Source organism: Arvicanthis niloticus, chromosome 2, assembly GCF_011762505.2.
Source record: "Arvicanthis niloticus isolate mArvNil1 chromosome 2, mArvNil1.pat.X, whole genome shotgun sequence".
In the NCBI taxonomy this organism is placed as follows: Eukaryota; Metazoa; Chordata; class Mammalia; order Rodentia; family Muridae; genus Arvicanthis; species Arvicanthis niloticus.
This window is the reverse complement of record NC_047659.1, coordinates 3,162,509-3,181,240: the sequence shown is the minus strand read 5'-3', so window position 1 is coordinate 3,181,240 and position 18,732 is coordinate 3,162,509. Positions and strand designations below refer to the sequence as shown.

Genomic DNA, 18,732 nt, shown 5'->3' with positions numbered 1-18,732 from the left:
TATCTCTCCAGCACCCGAGATGGAGGGTTCTTAATGTGACTCTTTAGATCTTCTAAGAAACAAAGTCTCAAATGGATAAGCCATCTATCCAGCACCTGCCTGGACTTTTGTCTTTCCTTGTGTGGTGTATCAGCTGCACTGGATCACACCCAACCAAAGACAGAAGATTTGTGAGACCTCTAGGGTCACATACTTGGGGTAGGCATGCTCAGTGTTTAAACTCTGAGGCCTGCATGTAGGGCATTAGAGTGGATTCCTGATCATGCCTCAGGATCTCTTTTTGTCAGGGTTGGAGCAGATCTCTCCTGTCTCATCCTGCATGACAATGCAGATTAGGCTTTATTAGATGAATTGCAGAATTGAAAACTCTCCTAAAGGTGGAGGTGGTAAATAAATCATGTTGAAGTACAATCAAAACAGTGTTTAGATTAAGCTTCAGACAAGCCCAGGAGGATGGAACCTGCAGCAGAGAATACAAGTCTGTGATGGTAAATATTTCAGTTCAAGGCTAGCAGGGAGAGGGATGGTAGATGTTGCCTGTATCTTTGCTCTACCTACTGCCTTTACTCTGGGTAGTGACTGTGCTACCAGGCGCCTCCTTGCTTCCCTCAAATCTGAGGCTAACACAAACACAAACACAAACCCACACAATTTTATAAAAATACTTTATCTCAAAAAGATTAGGGCATCACATACCCACCATGACCTTCTATTCTTGAGAGTATATTGATGTGTAAGTACAACCAGAAGTTAGAAATGTATAAGGCATTCAGTGATTAGTGACAGGCTTTGGTCCTGGCTGAACCCCAAGGCTGTACAAAGCATTCCTGATCTGCTTGCCATGCTATTTTCTTTCCCAGCAGCCACATCTGCTGCTCAGTGTCATCATGATTTTCTCCAATGCTGCACAGCAATTGTCCTGTCATCTCCTTAAAGTCGGAAGTGCTACTGAGATTTGTTGAAGGTTTCCTCTTATTTTGTGTCAATTATCAAAGGAAGGTAGTCTAGAATAAAACCTGCAATGGGGTCATGTCCAGTTAGATCTCTTTTATGCCAGCTAGCAAAAGACAAAGTGTCTTGCCCTTGATCTTCACTTATTGCCAACCCTGGTTATGCATGCTGACCTCTGCAGGTGTCTTTATACTAAAGGCTCACCCCTATATTCTACAATCATTGAATCAAAACTCCAAGAATGTGACTGAGGCATAGGTGTCTTCAACAAAACTCTAATGGTCATTCTAATGCTCAGGCATTGCTGTAAGCCACAATATTACCTTGTCCCTCATTAGAGCAGAATTCTCTAATACCAAGAAATAGAGTTTTGGTGCAAACTAATAAGAGGTCATCAGGACTTTGAGACAGTTGGTCTATGGAGGAAAGGGCAGGATTAGCAATTTTGCATCTGGCCCTCTTCAGGGGTTTTCATCTTTTCAAAAATTTAAAAGCCCTTATACAAAGAGCAAAGACACAAGTCTGGTGTATTTTAGAGGAAAAAAAACAGATCCTCTGTCAGTGGAAGCTGACATCACTGGTAGTATGGTCAGCGAGCACCTCGCCATCAGATCCCATGGTCAAGGGTGTGAGTCCCGGGTCTCCTTTGCAGGCAACTTGCTCGTCTCATCCGCAGGCCTTGGGAATCTGCTCCGGGCCCAGGAGGGGTGAGGCAGGTCTCAGGAGTAGGCAATCTGGCATTGGTACTCCAGGCAGCCCAGGTCTGATCACCCCTTCAACCCCTCCTGGCTCTAGGCAAGCCCCTCAGGGAGCAGGTCTCTTGGTCCTGGTGCTACAGCATAGGGTGCTGGTCAATTTTGCAGTCAAACTGGGTTCCACCACTAAAGTTTGCCAACTTGGCAGTTTCCAAACGTTTGCCTAGATGGATGAATGACTGGTACCTCATTGTGCCATTTGGGCTGGTTTCCTAAATTGTGGATTTTCTTTCATTTTAAGTCCTTGGAACACCAGTCCTACTCTTTCAGGATCTGGGTAGGATTCAGGGTTTCTCCAAAATGGTCAATACTTTTAAAGAAGGCACTCTGGTGAAAGCAACTAACAGGCATTTGTAGTGGTGGAATTTAAGTCCACTTCAAATTTGGTTATGCTGTTCCCTTGGGGTGGGACATGCATCCACATCTCTATATTAAATCAAGGCAATATATTTAATATTAACATTAAGCACATGGGGAAGTAACGCTTTAAGAAACAGCACTTCTGTGAACAGCTTCCCATCTTCTAATACTTAATTGTGACAAAGCAAAAATACATTTGAAACACTCATGAGGCATGTGCTGCAAACCACTATGTATTCCAGTCATTGGGTTTCTTAGAATCTAAACTCCTGGCCATACACACAAGTCTGTGGGGCTGTGTCAACATTTAGTAGCAGCAGCAAGCCAGCCATCCTATGCCAGCAAAACAGAATTCACTGTTTAACTTGGAAGGAGGCTGGTGCGTGTTGGTTCAACTCTGGGAATTCTTGACATCTCTGCACTGTGATGTTTCCTGCTGGGTTTGCTGTGCAGAACGATGAAACCTTCTCTCCTGTAGAAGTTCAATTATAGGTTTAGCTAATGTCTGGTGAAAGAAGGCATGTTTCATTTAACTGGTACTTTGGTTTCTCAGTTGGGGGCACACAGTCAACAATCACCCTTACTGACATGGGTTCTTTTCCTTAGTGATGTCCCTCAGCATGGTACCATGCAGACATATGGCTGGGCATCTCTTCTGGGCCACTCTGGCCTTCCACCCACAATCTCTAGGGAGTGGCTGTCTGTCAGCAAGCACCAACAACTCTCTGCAGGTCACCACCTCTCTATAAAGTGTTATCCTTTAAGATAACTGCATGGCATTACCACACAGTTCTTGCTGGACTGTTTGCCTGTCCTGCACCAAAAGCTTTTTGAGACCAGACATTTCATTTGACTTTGTATTTGCTGTGTCTCCCATCATTGTTCAGTTTGGTTAAGAAATTAACAGTGAACACCTATATATTTATGCATCACTGTCTGCCAGCTTGAACCACCAGATTTAAAATACACTCTAAACTTAGAGTAAACTGTTTCTTATACTTTAGTACAATGCATGCTACTCTATTCCTAGGTACCTCATGCCAAACCACTCACTTTATAATATTGGTTAAAGTCAGCAAATGCATGGAGTAATATATCCTGAAGACAGACTGTAAGCATCTCACAGGCAGGCTTGAACTCTCATTCTCTTTCTCCTCTTTAATGCCTATGTAATAATCAGCCTTCTAAGAACTTGTTGAATGGCAGAGATTTTACCCAGAAGTCTTTCAATGGCAATGGTCAATACACAACTCAACACAAGGAATCAGTCAAACAAAAAAGAGGAAGGTATTAACTATGTAACTGAGTGAGAAGTGACCTGGCTTCCAGTGCTTAAGCTATTGTAAGCAGGATTTCTCACTGCCCTTCTTTGTTTCTTGTTTGGCTTTTCTGTTTTTGCTTTCTTGTGTTCACAGGAAGACATCTTTTGTCTTACATGGGTAGCATTTTAACTTAGCAAACATGTTAAGGGTATAACTTTATTCTCTTCCACTGGGGATGATATCAGAAGAGGACTGTAACTTATCAACTAGATTTGGCTTCCATCCTTAAGCAACTCAGTGTGATCACAGGAGTTAACTCTTGATGGCCAGGCCTGTGTCATTTGCTTGTTTCTATAACCAGAGGATGGCTGTTACATGGGACAATCAAAACAGATTTATGTATCTAACATTCCAAATCAGCACTTAGAACCACAAATATTTTGTGTGGTAGGGCTTTTTAAAATCTGTGGATTTTAATATGTAACATACAAATGTAATAATTTATATAATCAAAATAAGAGACCTTGCAGATAAGATAAAAGTTTAAACAGGAAGCTCATACAGGCTTTGCTTACACTTTATATAAATATGCTTAGCTGAAGATAATTTAATATACATATTATGACTTGCTGTCAGATGTGGTGGTACACGCTTTTAATCCCAGCACGTGGGAGGCAGAGACAAGTGGATCTCTGAGTTGGGGGTTTGCTATCCATAGCAAGTTCCAAGTCAGCAAGGACTATATACTGAGAAGCTACTATAGAAATGTACAATTAGAATATATTTACTATGCCTGAAATTTCTGTGCAAACCCTCATGTGAGGTCCACTTGTGTTTCCATGAAGAGACTCCAGTTTTGCACTTTGGAGCATTTCAACACTGTGAGTTTTCACGTGAAAGATGCTTAACCTATAGTCTCCTCCAGAATGTTCCAAGATAGGGAACTCTGGAATTCCCAGAGCACCTTAGTAAGAAAATACACAATACTGCTCTCAGGGAAAAAGCTGACCTTTAGAACTTGGATACATTCTAAGTATTATAATCTACTCCTGAAAATAACTTTCCACTCAATAAGGCATCACAGGTTGTCCAAAATCCCAAATTATTTGGAATATTTTCCAACAACCTACCTGTTTTGTGCCTAACTTGTTTTTCTTTCGTTGGACAAGGTACAGATTGGAGGTATAACCTTCTAGAAGTGAATTAAAACTCATTAAAAATGATGGAGACTATTATGTCCTGTTTGTCATGCATAAGATGTGCAAAGCCAAGACTGGATCAGGCTCCATGAAGTTCTTAAGGAATAATATTCTTGGTTTAGGAAAATTTTTAACAAGTTCCTCTCCACAGGTTTGGCTGAGAAAGTGGACTTGTCAGTGACTGAACACAACTTAATACCCATCAGAAATAGGTGAGTAGCCACTTTGACCAACAGGGCTTGTCCAAAGGATACTCTGGCAGTGCAGCCTTTTGTGCCTTGAAGTAACTATTGGGATTCAGCTTCATGACTGTATCTTTTCTCTTTCCTACCTTCAGGAATGTTTCAGCATACAAAGCAGATCATTTTTGTTACGGATTCCATCATTAACGTGGAAGCCTAGGAAACATTATCTTCCTGAAGTTCTCTATCAACTGCCTCAAGCCTTGATGATAGAATCAATGCCAAAACTGAAAAATGCATTCCTAATTCCATTTATCTTTAAGGGGAACAGGCTTTTGTCTAAGTGAGAACTTGGAGTAAAATCTTCCTGTAGAAAAGAGAAACAGGCAATCCTATATGTTTTCTATAAGTAACAGGTCACTCATTGAATGAAAAATTGACATTAGTGAACTGGTTGAAGGCTAGTTAAATGTGTAGCTTATTCACTATTTGAATTTTAATTGTGTTTTTCTATTCTAGTTCTCAACTGAATAAGTACTTTACATTGTTCCATCAAAAAAAAAGTATTGTTTTTGGACAATGGTGGTGTATGCCTTTAGTCCCAGCACTTGAGAGAGAGACACAGACATATCTCTGAAGCTGAAGCCAGCCTGGTCTACAGAGCAAGGTCCAGGACAGCCAGGGATACACAGAGAAGGGAAGCCCTGTCTCAAATACAAACCAACAACAAAACAATAGTATCATAAATGGAATAGACTTCCATTTTCTTTCTTTAGGTGGCTAAGGCCACACTATTTTACAGCATTCAAGGGGATCAGAAAAGATATTACAAACCCAGAACAACTGTGGAAAATGAAGCCTCAGCAGAACCTGGAAGATGACAGTTACTTGGTAAAATAATGCCTATAAAAGTAATAAATGAAATCTATATACTTCAAGTGTATTCTGAATCTCCTAGTGTTGGGAAGGGCACTCCTTTCTAATCTGCTGATCTCTGTGCTCAGGTGCCTGTAACTGAAGCTGTATAGTACAATTGAAGTGACTTGACCAATTATCAGTGCTTAGCTGTATAACCTCCATTGTTCCCTGAAAACCCTGGGTCTTGCATTTCTATGAATCAACTGGACCAGATCATCCCCAGAGCCTTTGGGTCCTTTCTAACACCTGTGCTTCTGAGTTTCAAAGCAAAAGTCATGATGGCCTGTATAATAGTAGTTTTGTAAGCATTTTTATAGGTAGATTACTAGAGAGTTCACCATGTAATCAGTGACTGACTGCTTAAACCAAATAAACTGTTTTGTGTAAAGAATCAGTTGTCTCACTTTAGATCAATAGCAATGTTTCTTGCTACATCATTTAAAAGGTGGCAGGAATTTTTGGTGCCAAACAGTTACCGTTTGAAAATATTCAATGTGCGATTATAAAAGTCACAAGCATATGACATAAAACAAAATTATTTTCATTTTTCCATTTAGCTCTCTTACTTGCTGTAACGTAATGTTTAGCCAGAAAACTGTTCTTGCTGGTTCACTCAGGCTGTTTTAAAATGCAGAAATTACAGAGCCATTTCCTTTCTGGGTGGAGTGCTTAGAAAGATATGGAATAGAAGAATGATTTATGTCAAGTGAAAAGAGAACTAATCATTAGACAATGGCAACTGTGGGTACTGTGGGGATGATTCTGTGTGCAATGAGAAGGATAACCCGAACATCTGACAGCAGTGGAAGCTTCTCCTCCAGCACACTTGGAGCTGTGAAAAAAAAAGACTTAAATAAGCAAGCAGTTCAAAAAGAACATGATAGGAAACACTCTGTGGTCTTCATTTGAGTCTTTAAAATTTTTATTTCTTGTTATTCCCTGTGGAAACAACAAATTGTTCAACACAATTTTTTTTTGAATTGCTGATTGGCACAAAACATGGTGGACAGAGAAGTATAATTTGTTGGAAAGCAGATCATGTCTGCAGGAGTTCACTAGATAGTTAAATAGATTTTTCTAAACTTTCTGATCATTAATTCATCTCTTTCAGAAATATAAAACAGAGTATTGCTGTAGTAGGGACACATTCTGCTGTTGCCCCAAAGTGAGGGAACAGAGGTGTGCATCAAGAGCCATGGATGGCAAGAGAGTGGAGGAGCTGCTGGCCAAGGCAGAGCAAGAGGAGGCAGAGAAGCTGCAGCTCATCAAGGTGCACAAGGAGCTAGAGCTGGAATTCGACCTGGGCAACTTGCTGGCTTAGGACCACAATCCCCTGACAGTGCTGCGCCAGGCCAGGCCCTCGCTGGAGGCTGAGCTGCGGGCCCTGGCGTGGGACAACATGCAGCTTCTCATCAACCAGCTACTGGCAGCTGCAGACCATGGAGTGCATGGAGGAGGCGGTGGTAGTGTGCTTGCTAGAGCCTGCCATATGCCTGCCCTGCGAGAAGCTGCTGCCCTGGCCCCTGCCCCTCACCCGCTGGCCTAAAGGGCATCCCATCAGTCTCAAAAAGAAGACCAACCTCATGTGGGATGAGGTGAGTGGACAGTGGGGGTGTCTTGGGGCTACAAGCGCGCACAGGATGACACTAAGGAATGGCTCATCAAGGTGCCCAAGAGTGCCAACCCCATGGAAGACCAGTTCACCAAGAGGATTCAGGCCAACAAAGAACGCGTGGCCAAGAAAGAGATGAACCTTCTGTAGAACCTGGCCTGCGAGCACAAGATGCAGATGCCCAGCTCAGCTGGGCTGCACCCTAAGGAACACCAGAGTAAGGAGGAGCTTCGGTGGGAAGCTTCCAGGAACGCCTCCCCAAGGAGAAAGTGCCCCAAAGCTCTGGCAAGAAGAGGAAGTTTCAGCCCCCCTTTGGGTACTTCCCAGCCAAGAAAAAGAACCAGTGGGAGCTACTTCAAATCATGAACAGTAATAAACCTCAGCTGGATGTGACAAGGGCCACCAACAAGCAGATGAGGGAAGAGGTCCAAGAGGAACCTGCCAAGAGGAGGAAGATGAGCCAGAAAGGCAAGAGAAAAGAGGGCCTGCCAGGATCTTCCTGCAAGAGAAAGGGCAGCCTGCCTGCTGGGTCAGGGAGAGAAAAGGAAAGGAGGCCTGGGAGGCAAGAAGCATTCCAGGCCACCTGAGTCAGGGGGCAAGAAGACAGGAGTGCCGCGCCAAGGTGGGAAGAGGAGGAAGTAGTGTTCTCCCCTCTGGACCTGTTCTGACAAGCTAGGACTGTACTAAAGTTTAAGTTGTGCATGCTGCAGGCTGGTTCAGGAGGTGGCTGCTGTCCTCAGTGAGATTGACATTGAAGTGACAGGTTTGCCTCCCCAAGAGAGTCAGTGCTGGACTATGAACTAATGGAGACGCTGACTGGAAGTTAGTGTATTTTGGAACATGAGAATTATAGAAATGATATGGTCAGAACCAGGAGTAAGTTAAGGCCTGCCTTTTTTATCTTGACTTTGGATACTGGGTAAGAGTTGATCAGATATCTGAGTTATAGTAGATTGGTTTCGACATTTTTGCATTATTTTTGTAACAAAGCTTATATATTTATCAAAGTAAAGGAGGATGGGGGAAAATTATGTCCACCTGTGATTTACAAGTATTGTAAAGGTATGCTTTAACCTGATGTTGCTTTTAACTTTTACTGTTGGTAGGGGTTGTATGTGAAGTCAGTAACCTGGGTACCAGTACTGAGTGTGCTTGAGAAAAACAAAGTAGTTACAATGGTACCATTAGAAAAGACCCCTCCCTGGGCGGTGGTAGCCCATGCCTTTAATCCCAGCACTGGGAGGCAGAGGCAGGCTGATTTCTGAGTTCGAGGCCAGCCTGGACTACAGAGTGAATTCCAGGACAGACAGGGCTACACAGAGAAACCCTTTCTCAGAAAAAACCAAATAAATAAATAAATAAATAAATAATAAATAAATAAAAAATAAAAAGACCCCTTGTATTAGGAAAACTTAGCCACTAACTATTAATATTAAATGTATAGTGCTTTTTTTATGTTGGTTCAGGTTGTGCATTTGGCCAGTGAATTGCTTTAAGTGATATATTGGAATCACACTAAGTAATGGTAATTAACCTTGTAATGGTAATTAACTCCAGAAAATGGTTGTCATTTGGTTTGTAACTGATGGCTTTTGTTTAATTGGCTTGAGTTTAGCAAGTGCTGGTCTGGATTCAGTATGGAATGAAGGCTGAGGTTAGAGAGGAGCAGCCACACCCAGCAGGAGAATTCATGTTTATTTCTGTCCTGGATGTTTTTCCCCGTTTCATTGTTTTATTTTTGGTCTTAATAAACTTATCTTTGTAAAATTAAGACTATAAAATGAAATTCATACTTTCATTGATTGAAATCACCGTTCTATTCCTGCTGTTCTCATAAAACCACAAGCACATAATGAAATTCATTTCTATAATAGGATTGACTAATATTCCAAATCCTTTTCATTTTACCTAATAAATCTCCTGCTGTTTCTCTGCAGAATTGCCACCTTTGATCATTGTCATAGTGATACTACCTGGCTGAAGGAAGTAGCCCAGGACAACACAAACAATTTGGAAAGGACTTACATGATTTTTTCACTCTTACACCTGAGAGGTTAGGTCACATTGTACCATAGATTCAGAAGGCAGAAGCCACAGATGACAGTGCCAAACACAGTCCTTCCTGAACTACTGGACACATTTAAATGGAGGTTTCGCTGGATCTCAGTGAACTATTGAGTTCTCACTGGAACTCAGAAAGGTAGATATTGGAGAAGTGATGGCTAATGGAACTACAGAGCAGCAATCCAATGTCCCTGTTGACCTTTGCTCAAGATGCCTACTATGTCTGGTTGTAATGGAGAAAGGGAGAAAGTGGGGTTTTCTCTTTTGAAGAAGAGACATAAACTTTACAATTGGATATTCCCCTGGATGCAAACTCCTTCCTATATTGCCATGAACAAGGGAGTTTACATTGCAAAAATGGGATTGTGCAAACACATGTCTGAATATATTAAAGCAATGTCTCCCCTGAAGGCATGTGCACAATAAGAAGATATAATCCAACTTGCATAAGATTAAAGGTGCAGGAGAACCATTGTTGCCTCTGGGAAACAGGACACCCTGGGGAACTGGACTGTAGTACATGAACTGAACCTAAGGGTAGATTTATCATGGAGAAGAATCTCCCTCAAGCAAGAACCCTAGACCTTAAGGTACTAACAAAGATGAGCTGCCCATGCCAAGGCCTGAACCAACTCTCCCATCCAAAGTGCTTGACTTGTAATGAAGCAGAGAGAAATCTCTAGCTTTAAAAGGAAAAGTTTCCAAGGGGTATCCCCTGAGTCCAAAGAGAGACTCCAGGATAGGGCACCTCAGAAACTGGTCAATGTGGGGCAAGCTGGTCAGCAGGTAGGCCATGGCAGTTTCCAGTGACATCATCATTAGTCACTTCCCTGGACAATCTCTTGTATCCAGGAGAACCCTAGAATCTTCTGTGATGTCACCAGTGTTGTGGTGACACCAACTGCCTGTGGGGTATTCTGTCAGAGCCTCTGGGTTCACAAGCAGTCATGTTGTCCATGCTGCTCAGGCTGTTTCGTAGGGACAATACAATACAACCAGAGACCAGACCTAGGCAGAAGGCATTCTGTAAAGCAGGAAGAAGGAGATGGCTCTGGGGAAGACACAGTGAGTCCTGGGCAGTGCATGGGGAAGCTTCCTGGAGGAAGGGCGCTTGAGCAGGTCCTTACAGGAGAAGGGCTTAGCATCTGGAGCCTCAAAATTTCTTAATGGCAGACCCAGAGTCCAGAATTTCTGATGATTACTTTCGCAGAGATCCAGGAATTGACAAGCCTTCAGTTGCTTTGCTGAGAGATCTGAATTTCCTGCTGAGAGGCAAAGGATGCCAGGAGAGAGTTCTGTGAGAATAACAAAGCCTTGCTCTCAGGATAGAGTGCTGAAGCATTTCATCCTCAATAGATTCCTGTAGGTTACATGAATATGTGATGCCAAGAACAGAGAGGGATAATCCCCTTGTCAAGTTTCAAGGGATACTTGACAAGTATACATGTGTCTGGAACACACATGATGTGGGCTGAATTACAGTCTGGGATAAGTGTAGTAGTGTGTGGTTTTTCATCATGCATTTAAGAAGCAAGGATAGGTGTTGGCTTGTGAGAGATTTTTGGTGCTGGTGTTTATGGTCAATCTATTTTGTGCTAAGCAGTACAGACTACATCTTCAGATATAAACTGACAATGCCCTCAATTTCTTCTTGACTGGGAAAGCTTAAGCACATCAGGGTTAGTGGGACTGCAGTAGGGACTGAGCCATATGTTTAGTGATGGTGGTTGGGAGCAGGGACATAGGTGAGGAGTCCAGCTTGAAGATAGCTTTCCTGCTCTTTCAGGAATTCACTGTGTCTCTAGAATTCCCTCTTCCTCAGGCTTCTCTGTGGGAGTAAGTATGGTTTCTCCTTTTTCTGTTGTATTTTCCCTACAAATTTCCTTGTGTTTCTCTACCTGAAGGGTCTGTTGGGAAAGAGTCCTCCCAAACCTACACCATCAGTGAGCAGGAGCAGAGAGTGAAGAGGTTGGAGAAGCTCAAAAGGGACCTTGAAAGAATGAAGAACGAGAGAGATGAACTCCGGGGAATCCTGGCACATTATATTAACAAGGATTTGAACAAGAGGTAATCATTATGCCCAGTTCTCAGCTGACTATCTTGGGCCCTCTCTGTTGACCCTAGATTTCCACATATCACAGGAGGCTACAACTCCAGGCTATCCTCATGTCCAAATGCATTTTGCTGATTGGATATTCGACACAGAACTTGAAGTTCAGATAGGAGTGAGATGGGGTCACAAGCTCTTTTGATTCCTCTAAAAGAAAACTATAGCCTGTGGCATGAATCATTCAGGAAATAGCAGTATTAGTGTGTGAGCTCTTATCATGCATTTTAAGATGCCTGGACTGGTATTGCTTTGTGGGAGATGCTAGCTGCTGTGTGTCTATGGTGAATCATTTTTGTAATTTTCTGGAGCTGCTTTGGGTACATTTAGTCCTGTCAACAACTGGGAGGACCTGATTCTATTTGCTGCCCCTCAGTGTGAGTGGATTTCTGGTAAGTCATCACTGCTTTTTTCAAATTCTGTTCAGTTTACACTGAGATAATGTCACATCACTGTATGCATTTGGGATTGTGATGGTGTGTGTGTGTGTGTGTGTGTGTGTGTGTATGTGTGTGTATGTTTGTCTCTGTGTGTGTATTCCACTTAAGATCCAGGGAGTCTGTGTAGTGTGATGGGGCTGGAGAATTTACCTGACTGACTTTTTAGGTAATGATAGTGATGTGGCCATGGAGGGTCACTTGTAGCATCACAGCACATGATCTCTGTGTGCACCACTGATGGGCATTAGAAAATCCTGATATAGGCAGTAAGCCCTTTTCCTTGTAAATACTGAAATTTGGGAAATTATGTAGTGATAGAACCAAGGATTGAGAAAACCTTGTCTACAAGGTGAAAAAGTGTCATCACAGGTTTAAGTTGGACCTAGGACTGTGGCACAGGCTCCTGGAAAGTTCTTGAAGACCTAATCTATTCCTTCAAGACCCCTCATGAAGCCAAAGTAGGTCAGCTCCCATTTTTTAGTTCCCTAGCTCTACTGTGCCCAGATCAATTGTAACAAGTTTAATAAGCACTAAGAGGACCCAATACAAGGCATTAGGTTGTGGCATATATGGGCTGGGGTAGTTCACGATTCAACTTGAATTAATGTAATCTTTGAATCCTTAGTTCAGGGATTATTTGCTCCTTCCACAGGTTCAACTTTGAGACTACTATGCTGGAGATGCAACACGACCAGGTGATGAGCGAGCTCAAAAACATTCCGCAGCAGATCAGTGAGGCCTTGTATATGTGCCAGGAGTTGACTAAAAATAATCAACTTTACAGGTGAGTGACTCACACTGTTGTTTCCCCAGCACTAGGCACAGAATGTGTCTGCCCATCATTTTCTTTAAAACAAAGTGAGGACTCTGGTTCTATACTTTTGCCTCTCAACAGGAAGCTTCCTCCCTCAAAGAAAGACTCTAGGATTGTGATCTCTTGAAATCATTTTGATCAAGTGTGATGAGGCTGTGAGCCCCTCCAATCATTGTCCTTCTAAAGTCAGTATCCTCTAAATAGAAAAGGTGTGCACCTTGATGGAGACATCAATCAACCTTGAGTCTCTGGGGCACTGAAAGCACATTTACAGATCTGGTTTGCATGAGACACATAGAATGATGTGTATCTGTTGGGTCTTCTCTCTTCTCCTAGAGAAGCTTTGCCTTGTCTCTACCTAGAGGTGGTTCTCTAATTCCAAAGACATATATGCAATCATGGGTCCCATGTCCTCTTCTGGGAGATACATGAGTCCCTGTTGGTGTCAGGGTTTTCAGAAGTACCTTGAGTCTTCTGGAATGTTGCTTTCCTCTGGATTTGACTTTCCTATATGTGAGGTCCCATGGCTACTCTGGTCTGTAGTCTGGGGCTATCTGGGGATCAGGGCCCATGATGAGAAGGGATGGTACTTGGAGAAGTGGGAGAAAGATGAATGGTGCCTGGGAATAATCACCATTTCTTCTTTGTGGTTCAGCATCAGGAACTGTCACCTCCTGACAGAATCTCTTCATATGAAGAGTGAAGTAAAAATGCTCTGGAATGAAAACAGGCAGCTGCTTAAGGAGCAGATTACACTGGACGTGTGTTCTAAGGAAACAAGGAGGCTATGTGTGGAGGCCAGCATGAAGATCTATGACAAATTTTCCAAGCATATCCAACAGGTAAGATGCATGGAGGATGCTTAGGAGCAGGTTGCCCTCATGTCTAACCATAAACAATGTCAAGCCCAGATAACCATCCTCCACCTTGTCCAGGCACTCTCTTAATTCTTATCCAGTTGTTCTGTGATCATTTACAAGACTTTCTGTGGAGTTAGGCTCTCTCAAAAACTGGATGATTGGCAAGCACACCCTCCTGATCAACTACAAGCTGAAGTTCATTAAGATAGATGGGGTGAACACACATTACACACCTACATGCCATTGTACTAGAGGGGTTCTATGTGGCTGCCTCCTTTGCAGTAGCACAGAACATTGAGTGATGAAGTCAGGGCCTGTAGCTCGTTTGCTTTGGACCCATGGCTCCAGCTGCATATGTAGGGGAGGATGGCCTTTTCAGACATAGGTGGGAGAGGAGGTCCTTGGTCCCATGAAGGCTATATACCCCAGTGTGGGAGAATTCAAGGGCATGTAGGTGTATGGGGGGGGGTCAGTGGTGGCACATCCTCATTGAAGGAGGAGGAGGGGGATGGGATAGGGGGTTTCTGGGTGGGGAAGATGAAGAAAGGGGATAACGTCTGAAATGTAATAAATTTTCTAACAAAAATTATTTAAGAAAAAAAAGGTGGGGGTAGAGGTCTTGTGTCTTTTCTCTTCCTCAACCCTGCATTGCAACATGGTCTCCTACCTGAGCCTAGACCTTGGTTCATACTGACAGAGCCTGACAGATAGTTCACCCATCAGTCGTGGTTTCTGTCATTGTTGCTAGAGTTCTTTCCTGTAGCTTGTATTCAGGAGCTGACTGGATGAACAGGGATGTTTGAAAGACTTCTCTCAGGCTGAGGGTTGGGTGAGAGATGTGAGGCTTCAAGAAAAAGATTTCTCAAACTCTCTCAACCTAGTCTGCAGAAGTTACTAAGTTTTATTTAGTCCCCACGAGATGAATTACAGAGTCCTGGGTCTCACATGAAACATCAGATATTCACAGTCTACATTCAGTGGTTCCTCCTGCATTTTGGTCTCCTTACTGTTTCCCCCTCATTTATGATTTCTGGAATGTGTGTGTGGGGAGGGGGGAGTCATATGCATATCTGTGACAATATGTATATAGATGTGTGTGTTGAGAGGCCAGTTAATTCCATGTGGTTTTGATCAGGCTTTCTGTTTTGGTTAAGCTGTCTGACCAGCATCTTTGAATCTTCTGTCACCTCCCAGGCAGAGCTCCTGGAATTGCTTTGTCTCAAGAAACTGCTACAAGCTTTCATAACTCACAGAGAGGAAGAACATGTTTATATGTTTCATTGTTTTGCGTTTTCTTGTTGCTGTTGTAAGAAAACAATTTCTTAACTTAGAAGAAGCTAATGCTGTCTGCTCCCTGTGTCAGATATACAACTTGGCCCACTGTGCTTTCTTATGAGCTTTCTTGTCATTTAGATTAAATCAGCAGGGAAAGGAGGAGGGCGTTTGTTTGCCAGGATGGGTCTTACCCAAGACACCTAGGCTCCACATAACCCACAGGTCAGTTATTCAACCCTTTATCAAACAAACAGAACCCATGTTGCCAACACTTAAACGTCAATAATTTCACATTTAGCCCAGCCCACCCTTCTGAAATCTTAACATATGATTTCAGTTTCCCCTTCCCAGTCCTTCCTTCACTCATTACAATTTCCTAGCCCGGGGTTTGGAGGCCTACCCATGTGAGAAACAACCACAAAGCAGACATATAACTCTTGTAACCACAGCAGGATATGAGGCACAAAGGGGTGCCCAGCAACAGCTGGCTGCACACATGAGACAAAAGGTGGCCCCAAGGTGGTCCTATTCAAAGGAAACTTATGGACCTGAACACCAGCCTCTTGTTCTAAGATGAGAGTGTGGGGCTCACCACAGTGTCAGTGTCAGTTCACTTTGCATCAGGGAAACATGAAACAGAGCAGCAGGTCACCATGCTGCTACACCTAGCTCAATAGAACAAAAGGAGACAAATAGTGGTGTAAAGTCAGATTGTCAACCATTGGTAGTGGGAAATCTATTTATCACTATTGAAACTGGTTATAGAGGGAAATCTATTTACCCATATTGAAATCACTTGTAAGAAAACCAAACACTTTAGTACATGGAGGTGAGTAGGAGGCTGCTGTGTCAAATCCATGGGACTGACAGTCAACAAGGCTGGCTAAGGGTCTGTGTCCACCTCTATGCTTTTGGTGTATAGTGACTGCCTGCTGGAAGGTCAGGTGGCTCATTGCATTTTCTCAGCATCCTGGTTTGTTTTCCTCATTACCTCCTACCATTTTTTCCAACTTTGCCTAAGCTTGACTCAGTTATCTTTGGCCTTGGAGTTTGTCCTGAGTATCACTCTGTGAAACACTGAGTTGCTTGGTGTTGCATCTGCATCAAGCAGAAGGCCCATACCTATGATGAGGTGCTAGAACAGGGCTGCCTCAGACAGCCCCTTAGGCTCCTGGTAGTCTCAAGCACTCACCCTGTGTTCTGTCTGTAGCACTGTGTAAAGGCTGTCATTCAAAAGTGATTTGGTTTGAGTTAAAATCATCCTCAAGGAGGGCTGGAAGAAAAGAGGAACTTCAGACATGGCTGATGATATAAAATGGGGCAGCCCTGTGAGAAGCCATGTCCAACTCTTCAGAAACTGTATAGTTTCTGTAGTCCCCAGTGACCCAGCGACTCTAGAACAAGAAGTAGGTGTCCACAGAGGAAATTATTGCAAATCATGGTTGTAGTGGTACTTCACAGAGTTGCCCTGAAGTAGAAACTATCCAGAAGTTCTTCAGTCAAGGAGTGAACAAGTATACTGTAGTGCAGCCCTTCTATGGACTATTGCCTAGGGTGATCATACAAACCATCATTTGTTCTTGAACTAGTTAGACATATTTTCCACAAATTATCCCGGACAGGATCTCCTTATGTGAAGAAAAGTCTCACTTTGCATCCTAGTTACAGAGATTTCCTAGTTGTCTGGGCTCATAGCTTTGGTTACAAAGCCACACAGGCTGTGGAAAATGGAGGGCCTATTGGAAGATGCTGCTAACTTTAGAGTCGCTGGAAAACAGTGAGCAAGATGCAGGGACTGGCTTGTCCACCCTGATTCCATGTGTCTTTGCTGGGAACCAAGCCGACTGTACACAGCCTTGGGAACTTCCTAAGCAGGCTTGCATACCAGGCCAAATCTCCATATTTCCATCCTTTGTTTATTAGGGAAAAGCATTTATTTTATTGAGCTGTCTATAGGCTATGCCTACTATGTTCGTGTCCCATTCAAGGTTTTTTATTTTCTTTTTTCTTTTTTTTTTAATTAATCAGATTATGTTTGTGAGTACACTGTCTCTCTCATCAGACACCAGAAGAGGGCATCTGATTTTACTAAGATGGTTTGTAGGCTACCTTGCGGTTTGGGGGAATTGACCTGAGGACTTCCAAAAGACAAATCAGTGCTCCTAATTGCGGAGATATCTCTCCAGGATTTTTCAATTCAAGTGTTTATTTCTTATGGCTTTATAGTGTCCTGGATGATGTCTTATATTAACATGAACAGTGAAAGTCAAAATGTTCCTGCAACTGTATGTATGAACATGTGCTTGTGTGTGTTCTGGAATGTGTATGTCTGTCTTTGGGTGTGATTGTGTGTGTGTCTATGTATGTGTTAGTGTGTGTGTGTGTGTGTGTCCATTGCTGGGCTCAAACAATGCAGTATCATTTTGCTCTCTCTGAGATATGAGGTACTAGGATGGGATAGCAGGAGCCAAGAAGATTTCCTATTCCTGTATAACTGTATTTTTGGGTCTCAGGCCTTCCACATGATTCTCTGCCTCAGTCACCTAGGAGCAGCTCAGAATATTGTTCTGATCTAGTTTAAAAGAAATCCTGTCCATGATCATTCTTGTGATCCACAGAGTTTGTGTCTATTGTGTACTCTTTCTTCCCTTCTGAGCTCTCTGGTATGACCTGAGCCTGTTGTCCCTTAAGTCACCCCACAAATAATACTACAGTAACTATAAACATAGGGGTATCCTTTTTCCTTCATGAATATTTGTTTTAAAGTTCAAGGCTTTCCCTTGGGAAGATTTGCATGCAGCACACTCTTGCTGAGTATAGTATCTCTTCAGTGAGCATGGATTTCCTGTGAGATGGTTTCTCTGGGGAGTCACAGATGCAGGGGTTCAGGAACCTGAACCAGGCAGGTTCCTGCACTCCAGATATAATAAGAGCCTTCACTTCAATGGTAGCTAGGTTCCCTCAAAGGCCTCTGTATAGTGTTTGATTCAGAATTGCTACACAGTTATTTTTCAGTATAATATATATGGACCATTGGAGAAATGTGGTGTTTTATTTTAAGTCCAGCACAGTGTGTAGTTCACTGTTCACTTTTAAGCCATTTTTTAAATCTGAGAAAAAGTCCCAGGCCCAGGTGCTCTGTGGCTCTTCTCCTTTGGGGATACTGGGAATGATCTTAGGCTGAAAGGTCATACTGGATTTTCCTGTTCAATAAACTGGTGTTTGCTGGATAGCTGACATGGCAGGTCCCCAACAGGCCTTTGTCTCTTCTTCCCCTAGGTCTGAAATACTCCTCCTAAAGCTCAAACAGGCAGACCAGGTCAAGATTTCCCTCAGACACAACTCTTCACAAGGAGAACACATGTTGAAGAGATTATTACCATCGTTGGCAGCCTTTGGACAATATTTTCAAGGCCAGTAACAGGCTGTAGGTCTGTGCTGTAAAATCTGCAGCTAAAGAATGCTTCTTAGTTTAATTATAATGTTTTGGATTTGGTTAGAATTTTGATTGCTTTGAGGATATGGTTTCTTTGTTTCATTTGAAGTTTTGCTGTTTATTTTTTGTTATGTTATTAATTTGTTGTTTTACTAATTTTATATACTATATATATTGACTCCCCCACTTTAAGTTGGTATTGAATAAATTTAATGTATTTTCATGGATAAAAATGTAATCACTAATTTTTCCCTCATGAGACCTTCTGTATTCATGTGTGGTTCTCTGTCTTCTAACACTGCAAGTATCAGGCAGGAGTGGACCTCTTCAAGTAGCATGTGGCTTAGGCCTCATTATTAGTTCCCACCCAGTCACAGCTACACAGAAAATTGTGCTTTTGATATGGATAGTGTGTCAAAATCTGTGGATCCCAACTTCATGATGAAAAATGTATCCATGCTGTAACTTTGTTGTTATAAATTTCGCTATTTAAAAAT

The 18,732-nt window shown here is 42.6% G+C and overlaps 1 protein-coding gene across 1 annotated transcript in view; it reads left to right on the top strand.

Moving 5' to 3' along the window:
* The first annotated feature begins 7,066 nt into the window (after positions 1-7,066).
* The window catches only part of LOC117702796 (uncharacterized), a 32,963-nt gene continuing 21,297 nt past the window's right edge, over positions 7,067-18,732 (top strand). The window contains exons 1-5 of the mRNA XM_076928209.1: positions 7,067-7,222; positions 10,188-10,368; positions 11,208-11,370; positions 12,503-12,634; positions 13,320-13,506. Coding sequence (XP_076784324.1) covers positions 7,067-7,222; positions 10,188-10,368; positions 11,208-11,370; positions 12,503-12,634; positions 13,320-13,506 — 819 coding nt within the window. The remainder of the gene's footprint in view (positions 7,223-10,187; positions 10,369-11,207; positions 11,371-12,502; positions 12,635-13,319; positions 13,507-18,732) is intronic.